Source organism: Zingiber officinale, chromosome 5B (genome assembly GCF_018446385.1).
Source record: "Zingiber officinale cultivar Zhangliang chromosome 5B, Zo_v1.1, whole genome shotgun sequence".
Classification (NCBI taxonomy): Eukaryota; Viridiplantae; Streptophyta; class Magnoliopsida; order Zingiberales; family Zingiberaceae; genus Zingiber; species Zingiber officinale.
In genome coordinates, this window is record NC_055995.1 from 138,388,048 (window position 1) to 138,406,927 (window position 18,880).

At 42.2% G+C, this 18,880-nt stretch overlaps 1 protein-coding gene and 1 pseudogene across 1 annotated transcript; both read right to left on the minus strand.

Annotated features, from left to right (window-relative positions):
- Positions 1-7,542: 7,542 nt before the first annotated feature.
- On the minus strand, positions 7,543-9,592 carry LOC121986327. The gene has a single exon (XM_042540207.1). The coding sequence runs from the start codon at positions 9,513-9,515 to the stop codon at positions 7,590-7,592; it is 1,926 nt and encodes a 641-aa protein (XP_042396141.1). The 5' UTR covers positions 9,516-9,592; the 3' UTR covers positions 7,543-7,589.
- Positions 9,593-13,616: 4,024 nt separating this feature from the next.
- Positions 13,617-18,018, minus strand: LOC121987124 (annotated as a pseudogene).
- Positions 18,019-18,880: the final 862 nt, after the last annotated feature.

Consider the following 18,880-nt stretch of genomic DNA (forward strand, 5'->3'; position numbering starts at 1 on the left):
CTAGATTATATTATTTGATCCACATATCTTGGTACACATTATATGGAGAGGGATAGGATTAGGATATTTCCCGGCTTAGTGACATGCACCATCTTGCATGATTGCATGCTGAGTAGTTGGCAGCTCCAATATTGTTGAGCGTATTGCGAGTTACATGGATCTGCACACACAACCACTCATGGGTTAGTGGTTTTTATTCAAGCAGGGTGTGTGCAGTAGGTTGCTCTGTTTGGCTCCGTTGGTCCGCTCATGGGTAGTGTGACGCAGCGTGGTAGCCGGCAGGGATCCCTCCTCTGGACTGGCTCAGGGAGATGAGAGCATTGCGCTCCCCCGCTTATGATTTGGGGTAGGAGGATAGGTGTACTCCGACAACATCCCGTCCACTCGGTTACTCATCAGGAGCAGTGACGATATAGTGCACGGTTATAACAACCCTACCCTCTCGATCTCACCATCGTGTGTGAGATGGCTGACTGACGTCAGGGATGACCAAGACATGTTATTAGCATCATATGCATTATTTGTATTTATTGTTTGTGTTTGTTGCACTTTATATGCTGCATATTGGATGGATGCATTGTTTGACATGCATACAAGATTTATGATACTTTGGGTCTGACGACCTTGATATCCCTATACCCAGGTTTTGGTTAATACAGTTACTCCTTTGTTTTACAGTGTTGCATTTTCTATATGTTATATCAGGAGACTGTACGCATAGTTATTGCTATTTGTTATAGTTTACTATGCATGTCAACTAGGTATTCGCTGAGTGTAGGACTCACACCCCATTATTACTATTTTCAGGTTGAGGCTATTCAGGAGGTTCCAGTCGTTAGTCCCCCATCACTGTGTGTCGCGACGAGTTCGCACAGTTTGAGTTTTCTTATTTCAGACTTATAGCTTGGCATTTGGATCTTGTACGTTTTATTATTTGACGATGGGTTTTTCAGAGGTATGCTAGAGTTTTGTGCTTTATGGGTGTAGATGATTAGGATTTTTGAGAGTTTTCTTTATTATTGCATTAATTTAGTTTATTTGCTATTAAACTGCGTGGATGTTTGTTTGTTGTATCTTTAATATACATATGTTCCAGCCATGTTGGTCGAAGTATCTAGATTGATGTAGAAAATTTCAAATTATCACCCGTACAGGGGAGATGCTGTCGAAATTTCTTCTGGCAGGGACTCCCCCGGTGCGTGACATAAATTTTGCGACAAATTCTGCATGAGGACTCCACGCTGCTGCAACTAGCGAATTCAGCGCGAAGCAGACGCTGTCAAAGATTGCGAAGACAAGTTTTGTTTGTATTTGACGGTTAAGAGTGAATGGTAAGGCTCGCACGAACCTGTTGCTTCTATTTAACCACTGCATTCTTCATCACCCTTCTTCATCGTCCTTCATCCATTCCACCACGCAACCATGACTTTATTAGACTTCCAACAGGCATTCACCAACTTCGCCAACTTCCTGATGTTGAAGAACTACGGCCAGGATCTTGTGGAAGAGAAGAAACTTATAAGTAAGCATTTGTTATTTATCTAATGTTTTTTGCCACAATTGACGAACCAATACTGTATTACTCAATATCTATGGAGTTTGAAAAAATAGATCTTCTAGATGAACTTGTTACTAGCATTGCTTAAAACAACTTCTTGGAACTCAACCGCGGCAGAGAACCCTCAGCAAGTCCTCCTAACTCTTCTGTCCGAAGCTAGAGAGGCTAGCCGCAGGGGCAATATTATTTCCTTCGTGGAACATGAATTTCTTCGGGACAACATTAGCAATATTGTCGTTGATTGGAAGTTTCATCTTCCAAGATTATCTAGCATGCATACATGACTGTTCCCGGGTACAAAAGAATATTACAGTAAATTTTAGAGTCTTAATAATGTTTTCTACAAAGAAAATAATTTTACCCGACCTCGTTAGCTTCGGACGGAAAAGTTAGGAGGATTTGTTGAGGGTTCTCTCCCGTGGTAAGCCGCAATGCTTCCATGCTAAAAGCCACGACACGTGTGCCCTTCAGACTTTCCGAGCATTTGTTTTGAGCAATGCTAGTGACAAGTTCGTCTAGAAGATCTGCTTTCAACTGATGTTGAGTAATATAGGATTGATTCGTCTATCGCGACAAAGAACATACAAACTTGTCTTCGGAATCTTCAACAGCATCTCGCCGCGCCAAAGTCACCAGTTGCAACAACGTCGATCCCTCAGACATTGTGGCAAAGTTTAATTAACGATTAATTAATTAATGTCATATATTTTGTTTAATAGAGAGGTTGCCCTACCGGTTGATTATAATGTTAATTAAGACTTGTAAAAATTAGAAGTGAGATGGGAAATTAGAAGTCTAATTAATTCCTATCAGGTTATCTTTTACTTCACAAAAAAAATTATTTATATATTTTTAAATTTTTTACTTTATCAAAATTAATGTAACAAAGTAAAATATTATTAAAATTAATAGTGAAACCCTTGTTTTTTAAATTCTGAAGTAAAAAATAATATTTTACTTCGCTAGTATTATTAACGAAGTTAATTGTTTATATTACTTCGTAATTAACAATCGCCGAAGTAAAGAGCGACGAAGTAAAAAGCTAAAATTCTACTAGTGCTTGTGTTGATGCATATTAAAAAGAGGGAGATTGTAAATATCTCGTGGTAATTTTAATGTGGTCAACCAAGTAAAATTAGGTTCTGTTATGTTTGATGCCTTGTGTCTAAATATATAGGAACTTAGGAACACAAGAAGTCGAATGGAAGATGCAACGGACGAGAAAGATAACATGGGAAGGGAGCCAACGAGCTCAGTGCATCCGAGGGACGAGAAGCTGCGAAAGAGTACATCGATGGATGAGAAGGACGAGCATGACGTTCGAGGAACGAAAAGCCGGGGAGGAAGCCTGCTTGAGGAGAATGTCGGAGTTGGGTTTGGGTGAACTCAATTCCGGTTAACCGAATCATCACCTACGCGAACAAAGATAAGATAAAAGGTTGATTTGCCTTATGGAAGGCATCTTCAATGCCCTGAAAGATGCCTCGCATGAACAATGTCGAATACGCCTTCAATAGCCGCTCGTTGAAGATAAAGTTTTATCCTCAACGGATAAAACTTAATCAATTGAAGGTGCCTCCAAGCTATGAATAGGATTTTTCAAGGGCTATAAAAAGACTCATGGAGTTAGGAAATCAATAACAACTTTTGTATTCATTTCCTAGTATTTTTCTAAACTATCAAAGTGTGTAAGAGACTTCTCCGCTTTTCACGAAGGAGATTTTTCCAGTACTTTCATCTGTCTTAGATTAACAACCACCTAGATTGTAAATAAGTAAATTCTGGCCTTCTTACTTGTTCTTTTAAAGTTATTATTATTTTCATTAATGTTAATTATCTATAGTTGCTTAATCTAATTTTGCATTCTTGCTAAGCAAAAGCAAGAGATTGCTTTATTCTAACTTTGATTGTAGACTATTCATCTCCTCTAGTCGGTCGCACTGGGACCAACACTCTTGACTTCCTCCGAGCCTCTCCGCGTGCATCCGGTAACCTTGACTTGCTTCGAGCCTTCCCACGAGTATCTGGTCACCCTGACCTACTCCGGACGTCCCCGCGACTTCGTTCAATGTCACACCATATGACATCTAGTCTGAACCATGACTCTGAGACTATTTGTTGGGATCAAAAGGATATTATCTCCATAATGACATGATATCCCTATGGCAAGAAGAGGCGGAGACGCCATTTTGGGGGTGACATTGGAATAGGACTCGATGTGGGTGAAGTAGATCGGATAATATATATCGTACGTCTACGGTTTAATTTACCGAAGCGAGGGAAGTAGGGTTGACATTTAAATAGTATGTGGGTAGAGGAAAAGTCATGTGCATACATAATAGTAAAATAAAATTTTAAAAATAGAAATATATAAAAAGAAAACATGAGAGAAAAATATCTTAAAATTTACAGTTTTTTTAATTGTTTTTAGTCAATTAGTTTTTAAAATTGTTTTTAGTCAATTTTATATTTTAAAGTTAAAAAAATGAATTGAAATACATTTAAACAAAATGTGTTGTTTATGGGGTATTTTGTTTATTTTATTTTATATTTTTATATTGCAAGCTCAATTTGACCCATGATTTATTTTCTTGTTGACTAGCTCAGCACATATCTAAATCAAATCTTGCACAATATGATTTGATTTGTTGGAAATTATGCTTGATAAGAATATTCTATCGAATGTAATATAATCATGATTTTCGAGTCAACTGGTAATGTGATCGATTGATTGCCCTCGTAAAATATATTTCATTATAAATAGATCATGTAATTTTAAAAAAATAATAAATAAAAAAAATATTTTTAAAAGGTTCAAAACTAATTATTATTTAAAAAAAAACAATAATAAATGGTATGAAAAAGAAATTTTAAAATCAATTTATTTTATGTAGGTCAAATTCTCAGGACTCAACTAAAATCTTTGATTAGCCTGGACCCAACTAAAAGTCGGCCCAACACAAATATGAAGACGCTTAATAAATCTCCAAAAACCTCTCTTAGTAAACAATAATGATGTACTTAGTTCATAATGTTATTTATTTGACATTAATTAATTAATTAATCGCTAATTAAAGTTCGCGACAAATGCTGCAGCGATGATTCGACGCTGCAACTGGAACTGGTGAATTCGGTGCGGAGCAGACACTGTCGAAGATTCCGAAGGCAAGTTTTGTTTGTATCTGACAGTTAGAACGAATGAGAAGGCTCACACGAATCTTTGGCTTCTATTTAACGACCACTTCTCCAGCGTCCTTCGTCATCCTTCTTCATCGTCCTGCATCGCTACTTCGTCCGTTCCACCATGCATCCATGTGCTAGATTATATAATTTAGATAATATAATCTAACAGAATTATTTGTTATAGACTTGAGGGCAATTTAGTCTTTTACCTTTTCAATTTAGGATTTAGATATAGTCTATTACTTTTTCAATTTATGGTTTAGATTTTTTCTTGTAATTAACTATATAAGGTCTTGTACTTTTTATTTCTCGATCAATTTGGATTCAATAATATGGCTAGTTTTTCTCTTCTCTTATTTTTTACATGGTATCAGAGCGATTTTCCTTCTTTGACCTAATTTTTTCTCCCGCCCCCTGTTATTGCTTCATGTTGCTGTTGTCGTCTCCTATTGCTGCTATTGATTTCTGCACCGACATCTATTTTCTGTCCTGCTGTTGTTGATTTTGTCGCCGACATCTATTTTCTATCGATTGCGCCGACGTCCTATGTTGCCGATTTCTACATTGGACATCCTTTTCTGTCTCAGATTCTTTGTGTGACCACGGGTCATCCTGATATCAGTTTTTTCAGATCATACAAATCTATATCCTTACAGTTTAGTTATTCTGAGAATTATTTGCTCTATCATCATGCCTGGTTGTGCAGATGCTTTTTGATGAACTTGTTCTAGATGAACGCTACTTCGTCCGTTCCACCACGCATCCATGTGCGGAATAGACTGTTCCGTCGGAAATTGCCGACGGAATAAGAGTTTTCGTCGGAAATTACCGAAGGGCCAAGAGGTTCCATCGGTAGTTTCCGACAGAACAGCCTATTCCGTCGGAAATATCGTAATTTGTGGTTAGGTGTCATGTTTTAACAATGCCGACGGAGTTTAATTTCCGTCGGTATACCTACCGACAGAAACTAAATTTCCGTCGGTATATAATACCGACGGAATTATGTTTCGGTCGGGAATGTTGGCCGGCGGATATTATACCAACTAAAATTATTCCGTCGGTATGACAATGTAGCGATGGAAGGCCGATGGATATTTCCGTTGATAAACTTGTTTTTTTTAGTGTATGTAAAAAGAATAATGAATTCACCGATACGAATTTCATATCATAAGTAAGATGATGAATTGATTGATTCGAATCTCATGGAATAAGGAAAAGGATGAATTTACCAATATGAATCTCATGAGATAAGGAAGAAGATAATTGACCGATACTAATCGATTCTCTCAGAAGCCTTCATGAAATATCTCGATTTTTATTTTTGTCAAAGCTTATATAGCTTTCTTCCGCCATAAATAAAGTAGCAGTAGAAGAAGGGACACAGAGCACAAACAAGATAATATATCCGCCATGAATCACAAGACGACCGTCTTCTCCTCTCCTCAATCCCCTCCCCCCCCCCCGAGGATTTTGAGGACGTCAATGATATCCCCATCTCTCCGTCCCTCTTTGACGTTATAGAAGTCTCGCGGCGACTCCCACCTCACCGTAGACCAGCTCTTCCTCGGCCTCCTGGAGGATTCTCAGATCAAGGATCTCCTCAAAGATGCCGGCATCAGCGACATCGCCCGTGTCCGCGCCGAGGTCGAAAAGCTCCACGGGAATTCGGAGGTGAGAAAGGGGGAGAACGTGTCCCAGGACGGGGATACCAAGTTCCAGGTCTTGAAGACCTACGGCCGTGGCCTCGTCGAGATCGCCGGGAAGCTCAACCTGGACATTATTGTTGAACACTCGGGGTTCATTCTCTCTGTGATCGACTTGGTCATCAGCATTCTCTCATGGCAGTTCAAAAACAATCCTGTTCTGGTCGGAGAGTTCTTGCAAGAAGTCGTCGAGGGTCTTGCTCAGCGTATCGCACGCGGGCATGTCCCGAGTAATCTGCTCGATGTTCACTTTGTGGCGCTCGACATGAGTGCACTGATTGCCGGAGTCAAGGACCACAGTGAATTTCAGGACCGCGTCAAAGCGGTCCTCGAGGAAGTTGAGGAGGCCAAAGGCAAGGTCATTCTATTCATCGACAAAATCCACTTGGTTCTCGGTGCGGGCGAAGCAGAAGGTACTCTAGACGATGCTAACCTCTTCAAGCCAATGCTTGCGAGAGGTCAGCTGCGATGCATTGGGACGACGAGTTTTGAGGATTACCGAAAGTATATTGATAAAGATTCTGTGTTAAAAAGCCTTATAGCGTCGTTCTCTTCGACCGGGTTGAGAAAGCTCATGAATCTGTGTTAAAAAGCCTTCTTCATATGCTTGGATTAGGAAGGTTAGCTGACGGCCAAAACTGGGATGTGGACTTCACTAACACAGTTATTATCATGACCTCTAATCTTACCAGAACGGAGAAAGATTCACCGCTGCAGATTGCTAGGGAAATACTTATCGACGAGGTGTGCTTATTAATTTATCTATAGTTCACTTACTTTTATTCTATGGAAATATTGAGAGAATCTTTATGGTTAAAATTATGCAGGTCAGGCAGCATTTTGAGCCCGAGGACCTCAATCGATTCGATGAGATAGTGATATTTGATCCGTTATCGCCAACTTAGAAAAGATGGCTAGGTTTCAAATGGTTGATATTGCACTTCGTCTTGCTCAGAGAGGTGTCGCATTGTCCGTAACAGATGCTGCGTGGGACGTAGTTGTATCTGAATCATACCATCTGGTAATTAATTAACCCAAGCTTCCATTCTCTTTGTCTAGTTTGATTATTAATTTTGATAGAAATTGTTTATATTTGGATTTTCAAAGTTCTACGGTGGAAACTTATTTGCGAAGATGGAAACATGTCAATCGAAGATCATGAGCTTCTCGTATTCCTTTCCGGCTATCGCCGTCTCCATCACTGCCCGCGGGCTGAGAATCCCGTCTCCTTCTAAGAACAGCTTCACCAGATTCTTGGAAAAGCCGCTGACCAGCGCCACCCCCTTCTGTGAGGAAGGCACCGGCGTCGACCTGGAGTCTCGAAGGTTCCAGAACACCACCTCCGGCACCGACTCCCCGTACCCTGCCTTCCGGAACTTCCGGCACACCGCCTCGTAGTCCGTTTCCCAAGGATTCGCAGACGCCACGTCGAATTCCATGTCGCTGAACACGAACACCCGCCGCACCATCGCCTCCCGCGGCAGATTTCCCTCGACGGCAACCGCGAGGATATTATCGAACACTTTCTGGAAGTCTGTGTTCATTCCCCACTCCATGCTACGTATGAACGCCGTTTTCTCCGTCAGAGAATCGCCCTCGATCTGGTGCAGCTGCGGCCTCTCGCTGAACGTGATCACCCGCCCCTTCCATGGATCTTCGCTGAGCTCGGAGATGAGGAGACCGAGCGCGATGCATACCTCCATCGGCGTACCGGACATGCTGCCGGAGACGTCGCACACAGCGATGCAGTTGCTTAGGCTACCCTTCTTGGCGAGGTCTTCGACCATCCTCTTCCATTGCAGCTCCGCGACCTCGTCACCGGCGTCCGCTAGGATCTCGTGGGGAAGGAGCGCCCCGGCGGCGATTTTGGCCGTCCCCTTCTTAACGTCGGATAGATATTGGGCGAAGCGGTCGCGATCGTGCTTGGTGAAAATCCCTTTGTAGTTTTTCATTGCCACAGAAGCTACGCGGTTGTAAGGGAGAACGCTCCACTGGCCGGCGCTCATGTATACCTCCGGGAGCTCGAGGGCGCGGCGCAGGGGAACAAGCGCCTCTCGCCGGAGGCGATCGCGGACGCGGTAAGCGTAATGCTCCTCCTCGAGCGAAGCGTAGTCGGGATGGGAGTCCCGAGGAAAGAGTCGCCGCGCTATGGCCTCGCAGAGGAGGATGGATAGATCGTACGAGGAGTCGAGCGAAGGGCACCACTTGGCGGCGAGGGAGATCTTCGTCAACTTTCCCTCGCCGAGGTTGCGGAGATCGGCTGAGAGGAGCTCGGCAAAGACATCGGCGACGCGGTCGTGGAGGAAGCGATAGTCTGGGTCGCGAGCGTAGCGCTCGACTGCTCGCGCCGCCATCTCGGCTCGCTTCCTCCGCCGGATTTCTGCTGCCTGCGCCGATAGGACCTTCCCCTTTGCGAGATCGGCCGCGATCCTTTCCTCTTTCGTAACTTGCTTCTTCGTCACTTGGCGCTTCTTGGACTTGTGGCGGCCGGAAAAGCGGAACCTACGGCGGCCAAAGCCACGGCGCTTTGGACCACGTGGTGGCCGCGCAGCCTTGGCCTTTTCACGAACATCGTCGCCGGCGACCAGGCGGTGGAGGATCTCCGGCAAGTCCTTCAGGTATCCGAAGCCAGAAATGGGCAGGAGGTTGAGCGCGAGAGTCTTCGGATGGTGGCGGTGCATCCACAACGCCGATGAATAAAAACCCTCGCGGTCAGACTTGCCGGTGCCGCGGACGCCACGCAGGTGGCATGCTAGCTTGAGAGCGGTGGGAGCGTCCTTCGCCCAGGCGGAGCCGAGGAGCCCTGCGACAGTCGGCGCCGGAGTCCCCGGAACGATCTGGAAGAAGAAGTCGAGGCACGGATCGCCGGAGGAGAGAAAAGTGGGGGAGAGGTTCTCCGTAAGGCCCATGAGCGGACGCGGCGCGGCGGCGTTGAATCCCGCATCCATGAGGGCGAGGAAGCGATCGGACGACACCTCCGATGGGGCCGCGGAGGGGCGAGGAGGAGCCAGGCGGCGGATCTCGGGCGGGCCTAGGAGAGCAACGTCGGCGAGAAGAGACGTAGATGCCATTTGGGGGTGGTATTGAAAGGGCACTCGATGCGGGAAAAGACAGGGCAGGTATGTGCCGCAGAAGCAGAGGAAGGAGGGTTGGCATTTAAAGGGGCACTTGACTTGGGCGGCACGGGGCAATGTACTAGTTTACTTAGGCGGCAAGGGGCACTTGACTTGGGCCGGGCAATTCAAAGTCGTGGCGATGTGGGGTACCACTCAGTTGTTAAGCCTATAGAAAGAAAAGTCACTCTTATTATAAAAAAAAGGGAAGATAATTATTTGGCTGCCCATTATTCTCCATTTTTCTAGATAAAATGAATTGAGATAAAAAATTATTTGTAAAGTCTTCATTTTTCTAGATTTTTTAGTCAATTTGACCGTTTCAAGTTAATTAAAATACATTTAACCAAATTTTATTCTCTTATATTGGTCAACTCGTTGTCTAGATTGATTCTGTTCCGGTGTCCGGTAATAAATCATATTTGGTATATATATATTTATATTTGATGGCTTAAACAGGAATGAATTCGCTGAAATGAGTTGAACTCAGTATTTCCAAAAATAAATTTACCCTTGATAATTTTAAAAATGACATACTTTTTTATATTATTTATGAAATCTATATTGTACTAATGTTATCAAATAAATTTGTACGGTATTTTATTGTATTAAAATTTTATATACTTTAACGATACTAAAAATTTAGTATAAATCATATGATTTTATATCATATCAAAATTTTGATACGACATAGATATAAAAAAAATTTCGTGGTTTTGTGTAAAGTACCGAGGCCCCTAATTAAAATCAGGAAATAAAAATATCAAAATCAATTTATTTTATAAATAGGTTAATTAAAATCTTACTTAGCCCGGACGCACGGCCCGAAAGATACTGAAAGTCGGCCCAAACTTTCCATCTAAAGCCGTGAAAGAAATGGGAGCTCAGCCTAGGAAGTTGGGAAAGAGATGTAGATTAATAATTATGAACTTCAAGAACTCGGTTGATGATCATTGTCCAGCAAGTACTGACGTCTCAACTCTCATGGACGTTTCATGTTTTATCTCATGTTAACATCGTGGTGCATTGTTGATTCAATCAAAGTCTTGCATTAAAAAAATTTAATAAAAATTATGGGGTTAAAAAAAAACATAATATCTTCATTAGTATGAGACCTTTTGGGTAGAGCCCAAGAACAAAGTCATGAGGGTCTAAGTTTAAAGTGGACAATATCATGTCATTGTAGAGATATGTGGACATCCTTTGGTCACAACAAATGGTATCATAGTCATGGTCTAGACCAGATACCATATGGGGCAGCCTTGAACGAATTGAGGGTGGGCCCGGAGTAGGTCAGGGTGACCGGATGTTCGTGGGAGGCCTAGAGCAGGTCATGGTGATTGGATACTTGTACAAAAGCAAGTAGGTCAAGGTTACCAGATGCTCGCAGGGAGGCCCGAAGCAGGTCAGGGTGACCAGTTACTCGCGGGGGGCCTGGAGCAGGTCAGGGTAACCGAATGCTCACAGGTAGACCCGAAGTAGGTCAAGATGACCGAGCGCGGATGCTAACAGGGAAGCCCGGAGCAGGTCAAGGTGACCGAATACTTGCAAGGGGCAAATAGGTCAGGGAAACCGGATGCTCACGGGGAGACCCAAAGCAGGTCAGGATGACCGAGTACTTGCCGGGGGGGCCAGGAGCATGTCAAGGTGACCGAGTACTTGCGGTGAGACGAGTAGGTCAGGGTGGCCGGATGCTCGCAGGTAGGCCCGAAGTAGGTCAAGGTGACAAGGCGCGGATGCTTGTGGGGAGACCCAGAATAGGTCAGGATAACCCGATGCTCGCGGGGAGGCCCGGACCATGAGAGTAATTGTGGTCCTTCGTTTGAGGGGAGGATTGTTGAGGTTCAATCAAAGTCCCACATTGAAAAGATTTGGTAAATATCATGGGGTTAAAAGGATGCATGATATCTCTATTGGTATGAGACCTTTTGGGTAGAACCCAAGAGTAAAGTCATGAGGACCTAGACCCAAAATGCATCTGTTTCTTTTTGTTTGATCGCTTTAATGAGTACATCGGACAGAAGGTGTTTCTTAATAATAACAATGAATGCCCTTGTTTTGAAAAATGACAAAACCTAGAGTCTTCGATGATGAACAGTTGATTAAAGATAAACAAAAAACTTGTTGTTCTAAGAACTTTTACAAATGGAATTTAGTTTCTACGTACTTATCATTCTCCGAAGCAATATGAGAATCTATTAGAATTATAAATAGCATCATAAATTTTTGTTCTCGAACAAGCAGTACATAATATATCAATCCCACAAGCGTGAAATGGAAAAAAAAAATTAAAATTACTCGTCAAATATAACCTTGGACGCCGACGATTTTGAGCACGTCGACGATATCCCCATCTCTCTGTCCCTCGTCGACGTTCTTCTTCGCCGCGCGCGGTCTTTACGAAAGTCTCGTGCCGACTCCCACCACACCGTAGACCAGCTCTTCCTAAGCCTCCTGGAGGATTCTCAGATCAGGGATCTCCTCAAAGATGTCAGCATCAGCGACGACTCGACGTCGCCTGTGTTCGCGCCGAGGTCGAAAAGCTCCGCGGGAATTCGGAGGTGAGGAAGGGGGAGAGCGTGTCCCAGGATGGGGATACCAAGTTCCAGCAGGTCTTGAAGACCTACGGCCGTGGCCTCGTCGAGATCGCCGGGAAGCTCAACCCGGACATTATTGATGTATACTCGGGGATCATTCTCTCAGTGATCGACTTGGTCATCAGCATTCTCTCACGGCAGTTCAAAAACAATCCTGCTCTGGTCGGAGAGTTCTTGCAAGAAGTCGTCGAGGGTCTTGCTCAGCGTATTGCACGCGGGCATGTCCCGAGTAATCTGCTCGATGTCCACTTTGTGGCGCTAGCGCACTGATCGCCGGAGTCAAGGACCATGCTGAATTTCAGGACCGCATCAAAGCGGTACTCAAGGAAGTTGAGGAGGCCTAAATCCACTTGGTTCTCCAGCCGAAGCAGAAGGTACCCTAGACGCTGCCAACCTCTTCAAGCCAATGCTTGCGAGAGATCAGCTGCGATGCATTGGGACGATGAGTTTTGAGTAGCACCGGAAGTATATTGATAAAGATGCTGCCCTTGAGTGTCAATTTCAACCAGTGTATCATGTGGGCAACCACATTAAAGTTATGAGCATCATTCATCGACTCAAGCAGCCGTTTCAAAGAAAATGTTCCCGTCCGTAAATTAAGTCGGATGGATCGTCGGATGAGATGGATGAAATATTGACCGAGTCGTGGTGTTCTAGAAGAGGGTGTACTGAGATGACTTCTATGTTGACCAAGTCTTCAAAAGTCTCCTGGTCAACGATACCTGCAAGCAGCGACCGGGTCATCCCAGTCTTTGGTACCCCGAGCCTCGAGACAGATCCAACGAATATATGAGTGACAGGTGAATAATATAATAATGAGATAAATAAGGGACGAGTACGAAAAATGTACTCTGGCCCAGGAGGTCGCCCTCGGATGGGACGCTAGTCGAGTTATTGTGTCCCGGAAGAATTGATGGATAAGCTGGATGAAGAGCTAGGTCTGATGAAGCGGAATCGGACGTGGCGCGGAACTGGAAGACGAGCTGCAAGTCGGGATAAAACACCGACACGTAGGTCGGGATATGATGTCGGCACGCAGGCCGGATTACAAATATCGACGCGCGGACCGAGATACAAATATTGACACATAGACCGAGATACAACACCGACACACAGACCGAGATAAGACATCAGCACGCAGACCAAGATAAGATACCAGCACATAGGCCGAGACATAACAAATATCATACAAGTAATGACGGAATATAACGACAACGCGGGCTCGAAGGCCCGACCCACATCAACGACACACGACAATGTGGATGATCCGGAGGTGGCCTGAGATGAGGCAATACAAGAAGCAGCGCTGCGATATCCTGGAGGAGACCGCTAATGAGACAACGCTTGGTCGTCGGTAGTCCGAAGGGAGGGTGACCAGTAGCTGTGGGCGTTGGTGTGCCAAGGGAGAGGGAAGTGGCAGATAGGGCAGCTGCGTGCAGGAGGAAGGAGGTGGCGACCGGCATCATTGGCGCAGGAAGGGGAGGAAGCTGTCGTCGAGAGGAGAAGGAGGAAAGAGGTCGTCGCCGGCGTCGAGAGGAGAAGGAGGAAAGAGGTCGTCGCTGGCGGCCGTAGCTAGAGAGTGGCGGCGAAAAAAGGAGCAGCGGTGGCGGAGCGGTGAGGAGAGGGAGAGGAGAAGAGGTGGCGTCCCACGTCGACGTCGGAGTCGGCGGCGACAAGGAGTGTGAGAGGGAGGAAGAAAACTCCCTTCTCTGTTCCCGCTTTGCGGCAGCGAGACCACGAACGAAGCAGGCTCCCTTGCTACAGTGTCCCTTTCTCCTCTTAAAGCCTTAACCCATGAAAACACTAAAATACTCTCCTCCCTCTTCCTAATTTCTCTTCTACCCCTAGGATATATCCACATCATAAACCAACGCATTACAGTCATCGGTAATGCTCTTATTGCGCTCTCACTTGACCCTCTTGATGCCGCTCAGTTATCCCATCCCTATATCACCGGTAAGTTTAAATCTTTTCATTTGAACTTTTCTTATCAATGTACCGTTATTCTATGATGCCATAGCGACACCTTCCTGATAAGGCAATCGACTTGGACGACCAGAGGATTCAACTCGGAGAGGAGAAAGATTGATTAAATGAGGTGAAGGATATATGGATGAAATTCAAATATTGAAGCGACGTTGCAAGAGTTAGATGCAGCCATAGCAAAGCTCGAGGGTGATGTCAATGATAATCTCGAGCAAAGCGCGTGGGCGATGCCACTGAAAAGCTCGACGCCGAGCCATTGCCATTGGAAAGAGAAGGAGAGATTGATCAACCTCGTTGAGAGGATGCATGAGAGGGTGGTCGGGCAGAATTAGGTCGTTGAGACTAGGGCTGCAAACGAATCGAGCCGGCTCGCGAGCTTTTCGAGCCGGCTCGAAAAATATTCGATTCGTATTCGAATTTATCGAATTCGAGCCGAACTCGAACATGTTCGAACTTTTTTTCGAGCCGAACTCGAACCCAAATTATATTGTTCGAGCCGCTCGCGAGCCGCTCACGAGCCTTAATATTTATTAATATAAGTTAAATATATATTAAATAAATAAATTTCGAGCCTTTCGAACCTATTTTCGAGTAATAATTCGAATAGTTGGCGAACATGTTCGAATATTTCGAGCCGAATTCGAACCCGAACCCTAATTCGAACCGAACTCGAACCAAACATTTTAAAATTTTCGAGCTTCGAATCGAGCTCGAACTCGAATATACCTATTTCGAGCCGAATTCGAGCCTTAAATTTTTCAGCATATTCGGCTCGATTCGATTCGTTTACACCCCTAGTTGAGACGGTAGCTGAAGTAGTTCTCCGATCCAGAGCCGGTCTTAGCCTACCAAATCGATCCATCAGTTCATTTCTCTTCTTAGGCACTGATGGCCTCCAATTACTTATCACGATTCAAACTATAACTTAGGGAGACGGTGAACCCAGAAAAAGATTGTAACAAATTACAACCGTATCGTGGCTATGATTTGACTGTAATTATAAGTGGTCGATCTCCTAATCTATTTTTCTGTGGACCAGAGAGTCTAGCCTTGTATAATATACGTATTTAATATGTTTCAAGTTTAGGATTTAAGGAATTTTCTATTTTAAAAAAAATAAAATAAAGAATTAAGACATCTGGATTAATTCTAAACGCCTTGGCCAACCTATCATGGGTCGTTTCATAGCGATTGATCCACAGATGCCTTAATGGGAGGCTATTGACCGTTCTGACTAAAATTTTTTTTTATCGACCATCAGATTAAATTTGAATGCACAATTGACTTATTGCTACGGAAGCCCACATTTCACAATTATCTTTCCACTTAAGAAAATTAATTCACAGTACGTCACAATTAAAAATTGATGCATAGATATCTTATTAATTATAATAGTATTTTATCAGTGCATAGAGGGGTAAACAAGCCAAGATTTGTAATTTTTAAATTCGTTGATAAGATAATCGAGTTAAATCGAACTAAATTTAAAATGAACTAAGTCGTTAAAATGATTATTTAAACTTGACTTGATTTTTTTTTATAAACTTGAACTTGGTTTATTTAGATGTTATCGATATCTCAATTCAAATTTGTTTCATTGTTCGAAACTTTTACATTTTAAACTTGTTTGATTAACTATTGAGTTTGATAATATAAAATTATTTATTTATTTTAAATTTTTTATATTTATTTAGTATATTGATAAAAGTTTTATTCATGAACATGATTCACGAATATTATTTACAAACATTAACGAGTTAAATATATAAATTCAACCTTATTCGTATAGTTAAATGAGTTGTTCAAATACCTATTAAACGAATATAAATAAATTCTTATCAAATTAAATACTAAACTTGTTCACGGAATTATTTTACAGTCGTATCGGTGCACACAAGTTCTGTCCGTTCTTAATTGCTTGGTTGATTGATGGCTTAAGCAGTAGTAATCTTGCTACAATGCCTTCTGTTTCGACAATGCCTTGGTCATTAGAACGGCCAGGAAGATAACGGAACTTGATGTTGTAATTTCCAATCTTCTTCCAAGAAACATTCAGGTCTCGCAGAGCCTTGAGTACCTCTGTCATGATTTCACGAGGATGGGCTCGAGACTGGATGACCAAATTAAAGATTTGCAAGTTAAATTAAAAGACCTATTGAATGCTTTGGTTAAGAGAGATGAGCAAGTTAATTAGAGCACCTCAAGTCCTTGAGGCCATTTTTTTTTCGGTATTAGGGAAAGCAGGTAGGCGATTTGGAATTGCAATGTCACTTGAACTCGTATGCAAGCACTCCTGCACCATGGTTTTTTGGAAACCGCCGCCAAGGTAGCCGGCGGTCGTGTCGTGGAACCGATTGTCGAAGAGCAAATAATACGAAACAGTTGCCTAATTTATGAACATTGAGATAGAGTTAGTTAAAGTTGTTTTACTCAGAGAAGCACTTAATTTGATTATTCGCAGGAAATTAAATACCTCATTTTGTATCCTGTTATGGAGAGACTCGATCAACTGGTCTCTGTTGAAGCCCATTTTAGTCACCTGCAGAAGGATGTCTTCGTCCATCTGCCAGAATGGTCAACTGTTTGTGAGGGATTCCGGCTAGATATATAGTCGAGCAGAATTAAATTCTACGTACGAGGGTAGTTAGAATAGATAACTCACCTTTTTAGCTTGCTGTGAAGTATGTGGTGGAGGAACAGCCAGATAGCGAGGAAGACGTATCTTGAACCATTCATGTTCACGAATTTGGCCGATAGTTATTCTCTTCATAGGATCGACCACCAGCATTTTAAGAATCAAGTCCCGAGGAAGAGCAGACAAATGACTAGGAAGAGTATATAGCCCCCCCTGGATTATCGACAATGGTGAATCCATCAATATGCTATGCTTGCGGAACCAGAATGCAAAAAAAATGAGTTAGAAGATTTCTTGCCTTTATTTTCTTAAACAAGTTTGGTATATTCTCATCGTCGAAGGGAAGGGTACCACAAAGAAGAGCGTAAAGAATGACACCACAACTCCACACATCTACCGCAGGTCCAGCATACAATTTTTCACTGATAATCTAATTAAACGAATATATATAATGAACTCGACATCACAGTAAAAGTCCAAGTAAACCGATCGAAAACAATAGACTAACAAAGAGAAATCTCTAAATACCTCAGGAGCAGCATAATTTGGGCTCCCACAGCAAGTCTTCAGAAAATGGCCATCGCGCATGACATTACTTAAGCCAAAGTCGGAAATTTTAACATTGCGATTTGAATCCAACAACAAGTTCTCTGGTTTTAGGTCCCGATGAACTACCATGTTTCTGTGGCAATACTCCACGCCGGATATGATCTATTTGGCGAAGACGTAGGTTTTAATTTATCAGAAATGAGAGGAAGAAAGTCAGGCATGTCAATCTCAATAAACAACACAAAATATGGATCAATCTCTCTACCCAAAGACACACCGAACAGAAAATAATTGAATGGAAAATAGTTCTTGGAAGCATTTGGATTTTACTTCCATGAGCTAGCATGCATGACCAAAACGTATACCAAACTAGTAAAATCTAGCTAGAGAACTCCCATCAGATAATAAAGTGTCAGAACTCTGATTTTAATTAGGATATATCAAGGAGAAGCTAAGGTGTGATAAAGAAAGAATTCTCAATTAGTACCTGTTGGAAGAAGCGACGAGCTTCATCCTCTTGTAACCTCCCCTTTTCAACAATATAATCAAACAACTCGCCCAACGCAGCATGCTCCGTGACAATATAAATGTGTGAATGTGTCTCAATCGCCTCATACATACGCACAATATGAGGATGCATTAATTGTCTTAAAATTTTGATTTCTCGTATCACTGCAATGCAAAACAATTTCATGTAAATATATTAATTAGACAAAGAAAACATATATAAGATGAGACAAATTAAACTTAAAAATGTCTGAAATATGATTTCCTCAAAGAATCAGATGACATGATCGATTCCATGGGCATGTTGGGATATTGGATGACTGATATGTATTAGAAGACAATATATATATGTTGCGTACCTAATCATTAATCTCTCCGGAGAGAAGAAAATTTTAAATTAGAAGCTGCTTAATCAGTGATTGGATGATGAAAGCAAAAATAAGAGACATCTTTTCAGATTTTACAATAATCTGATCCTATAAAACTAGAAAAATAGTACTTTAAGTTTCAAAGAGACAGAAAAAGAGAAAAATTAAAATTAGTTTTAAGTTTGAATATAAAATTTATTAGATGTCTGATATATTTAAATGGTCAATTTTTACTTATCATTCTTCACCAATAAGAAATTGCCTTAGAACAAGTTGAAGGATATCATAAATAAAAGTATTTAAGTAGAAAAGAGATTTTAAAAATTAAAAAATAAAAAATAAGACCATGGCAAGACTTATTTTAACATAATCTATTTTAATTGCATAAGAGTATATATTATGACAACAATACTTCTCCATCTTAGAAAAATTTTAGGCATGTTTTTAGTTTAAAATTTGTGATCCTAAGCTAATTTCCTTGCCAATCAAGAGCTCCAAAAATTTTTGTTGTTGTGTATTTGCAACTTGAAGGATTAAATGACAATCAGAGCCTTCTTTATAGGTTGTTTGCAAGTGCAGAACAGCATATAAAGAAGAAAGAAGGGGAAAAAAAATTCTAAGTTCACATGTAAAATTGTCCAATGAAAAGTAGATTTTGTTCTTATCTAATTAGCTTTTCCT

Bases quoted from the DNA above. Each gene is read 5' to 3' on its own strand.
- LOC121986327 (XM_042540207.1), bottom strand. From the start codon at position 9,515: ATGGCATCTACGTCTCTTCTCGCCGACGTTGCTCTCCTAGGCCCGCCC.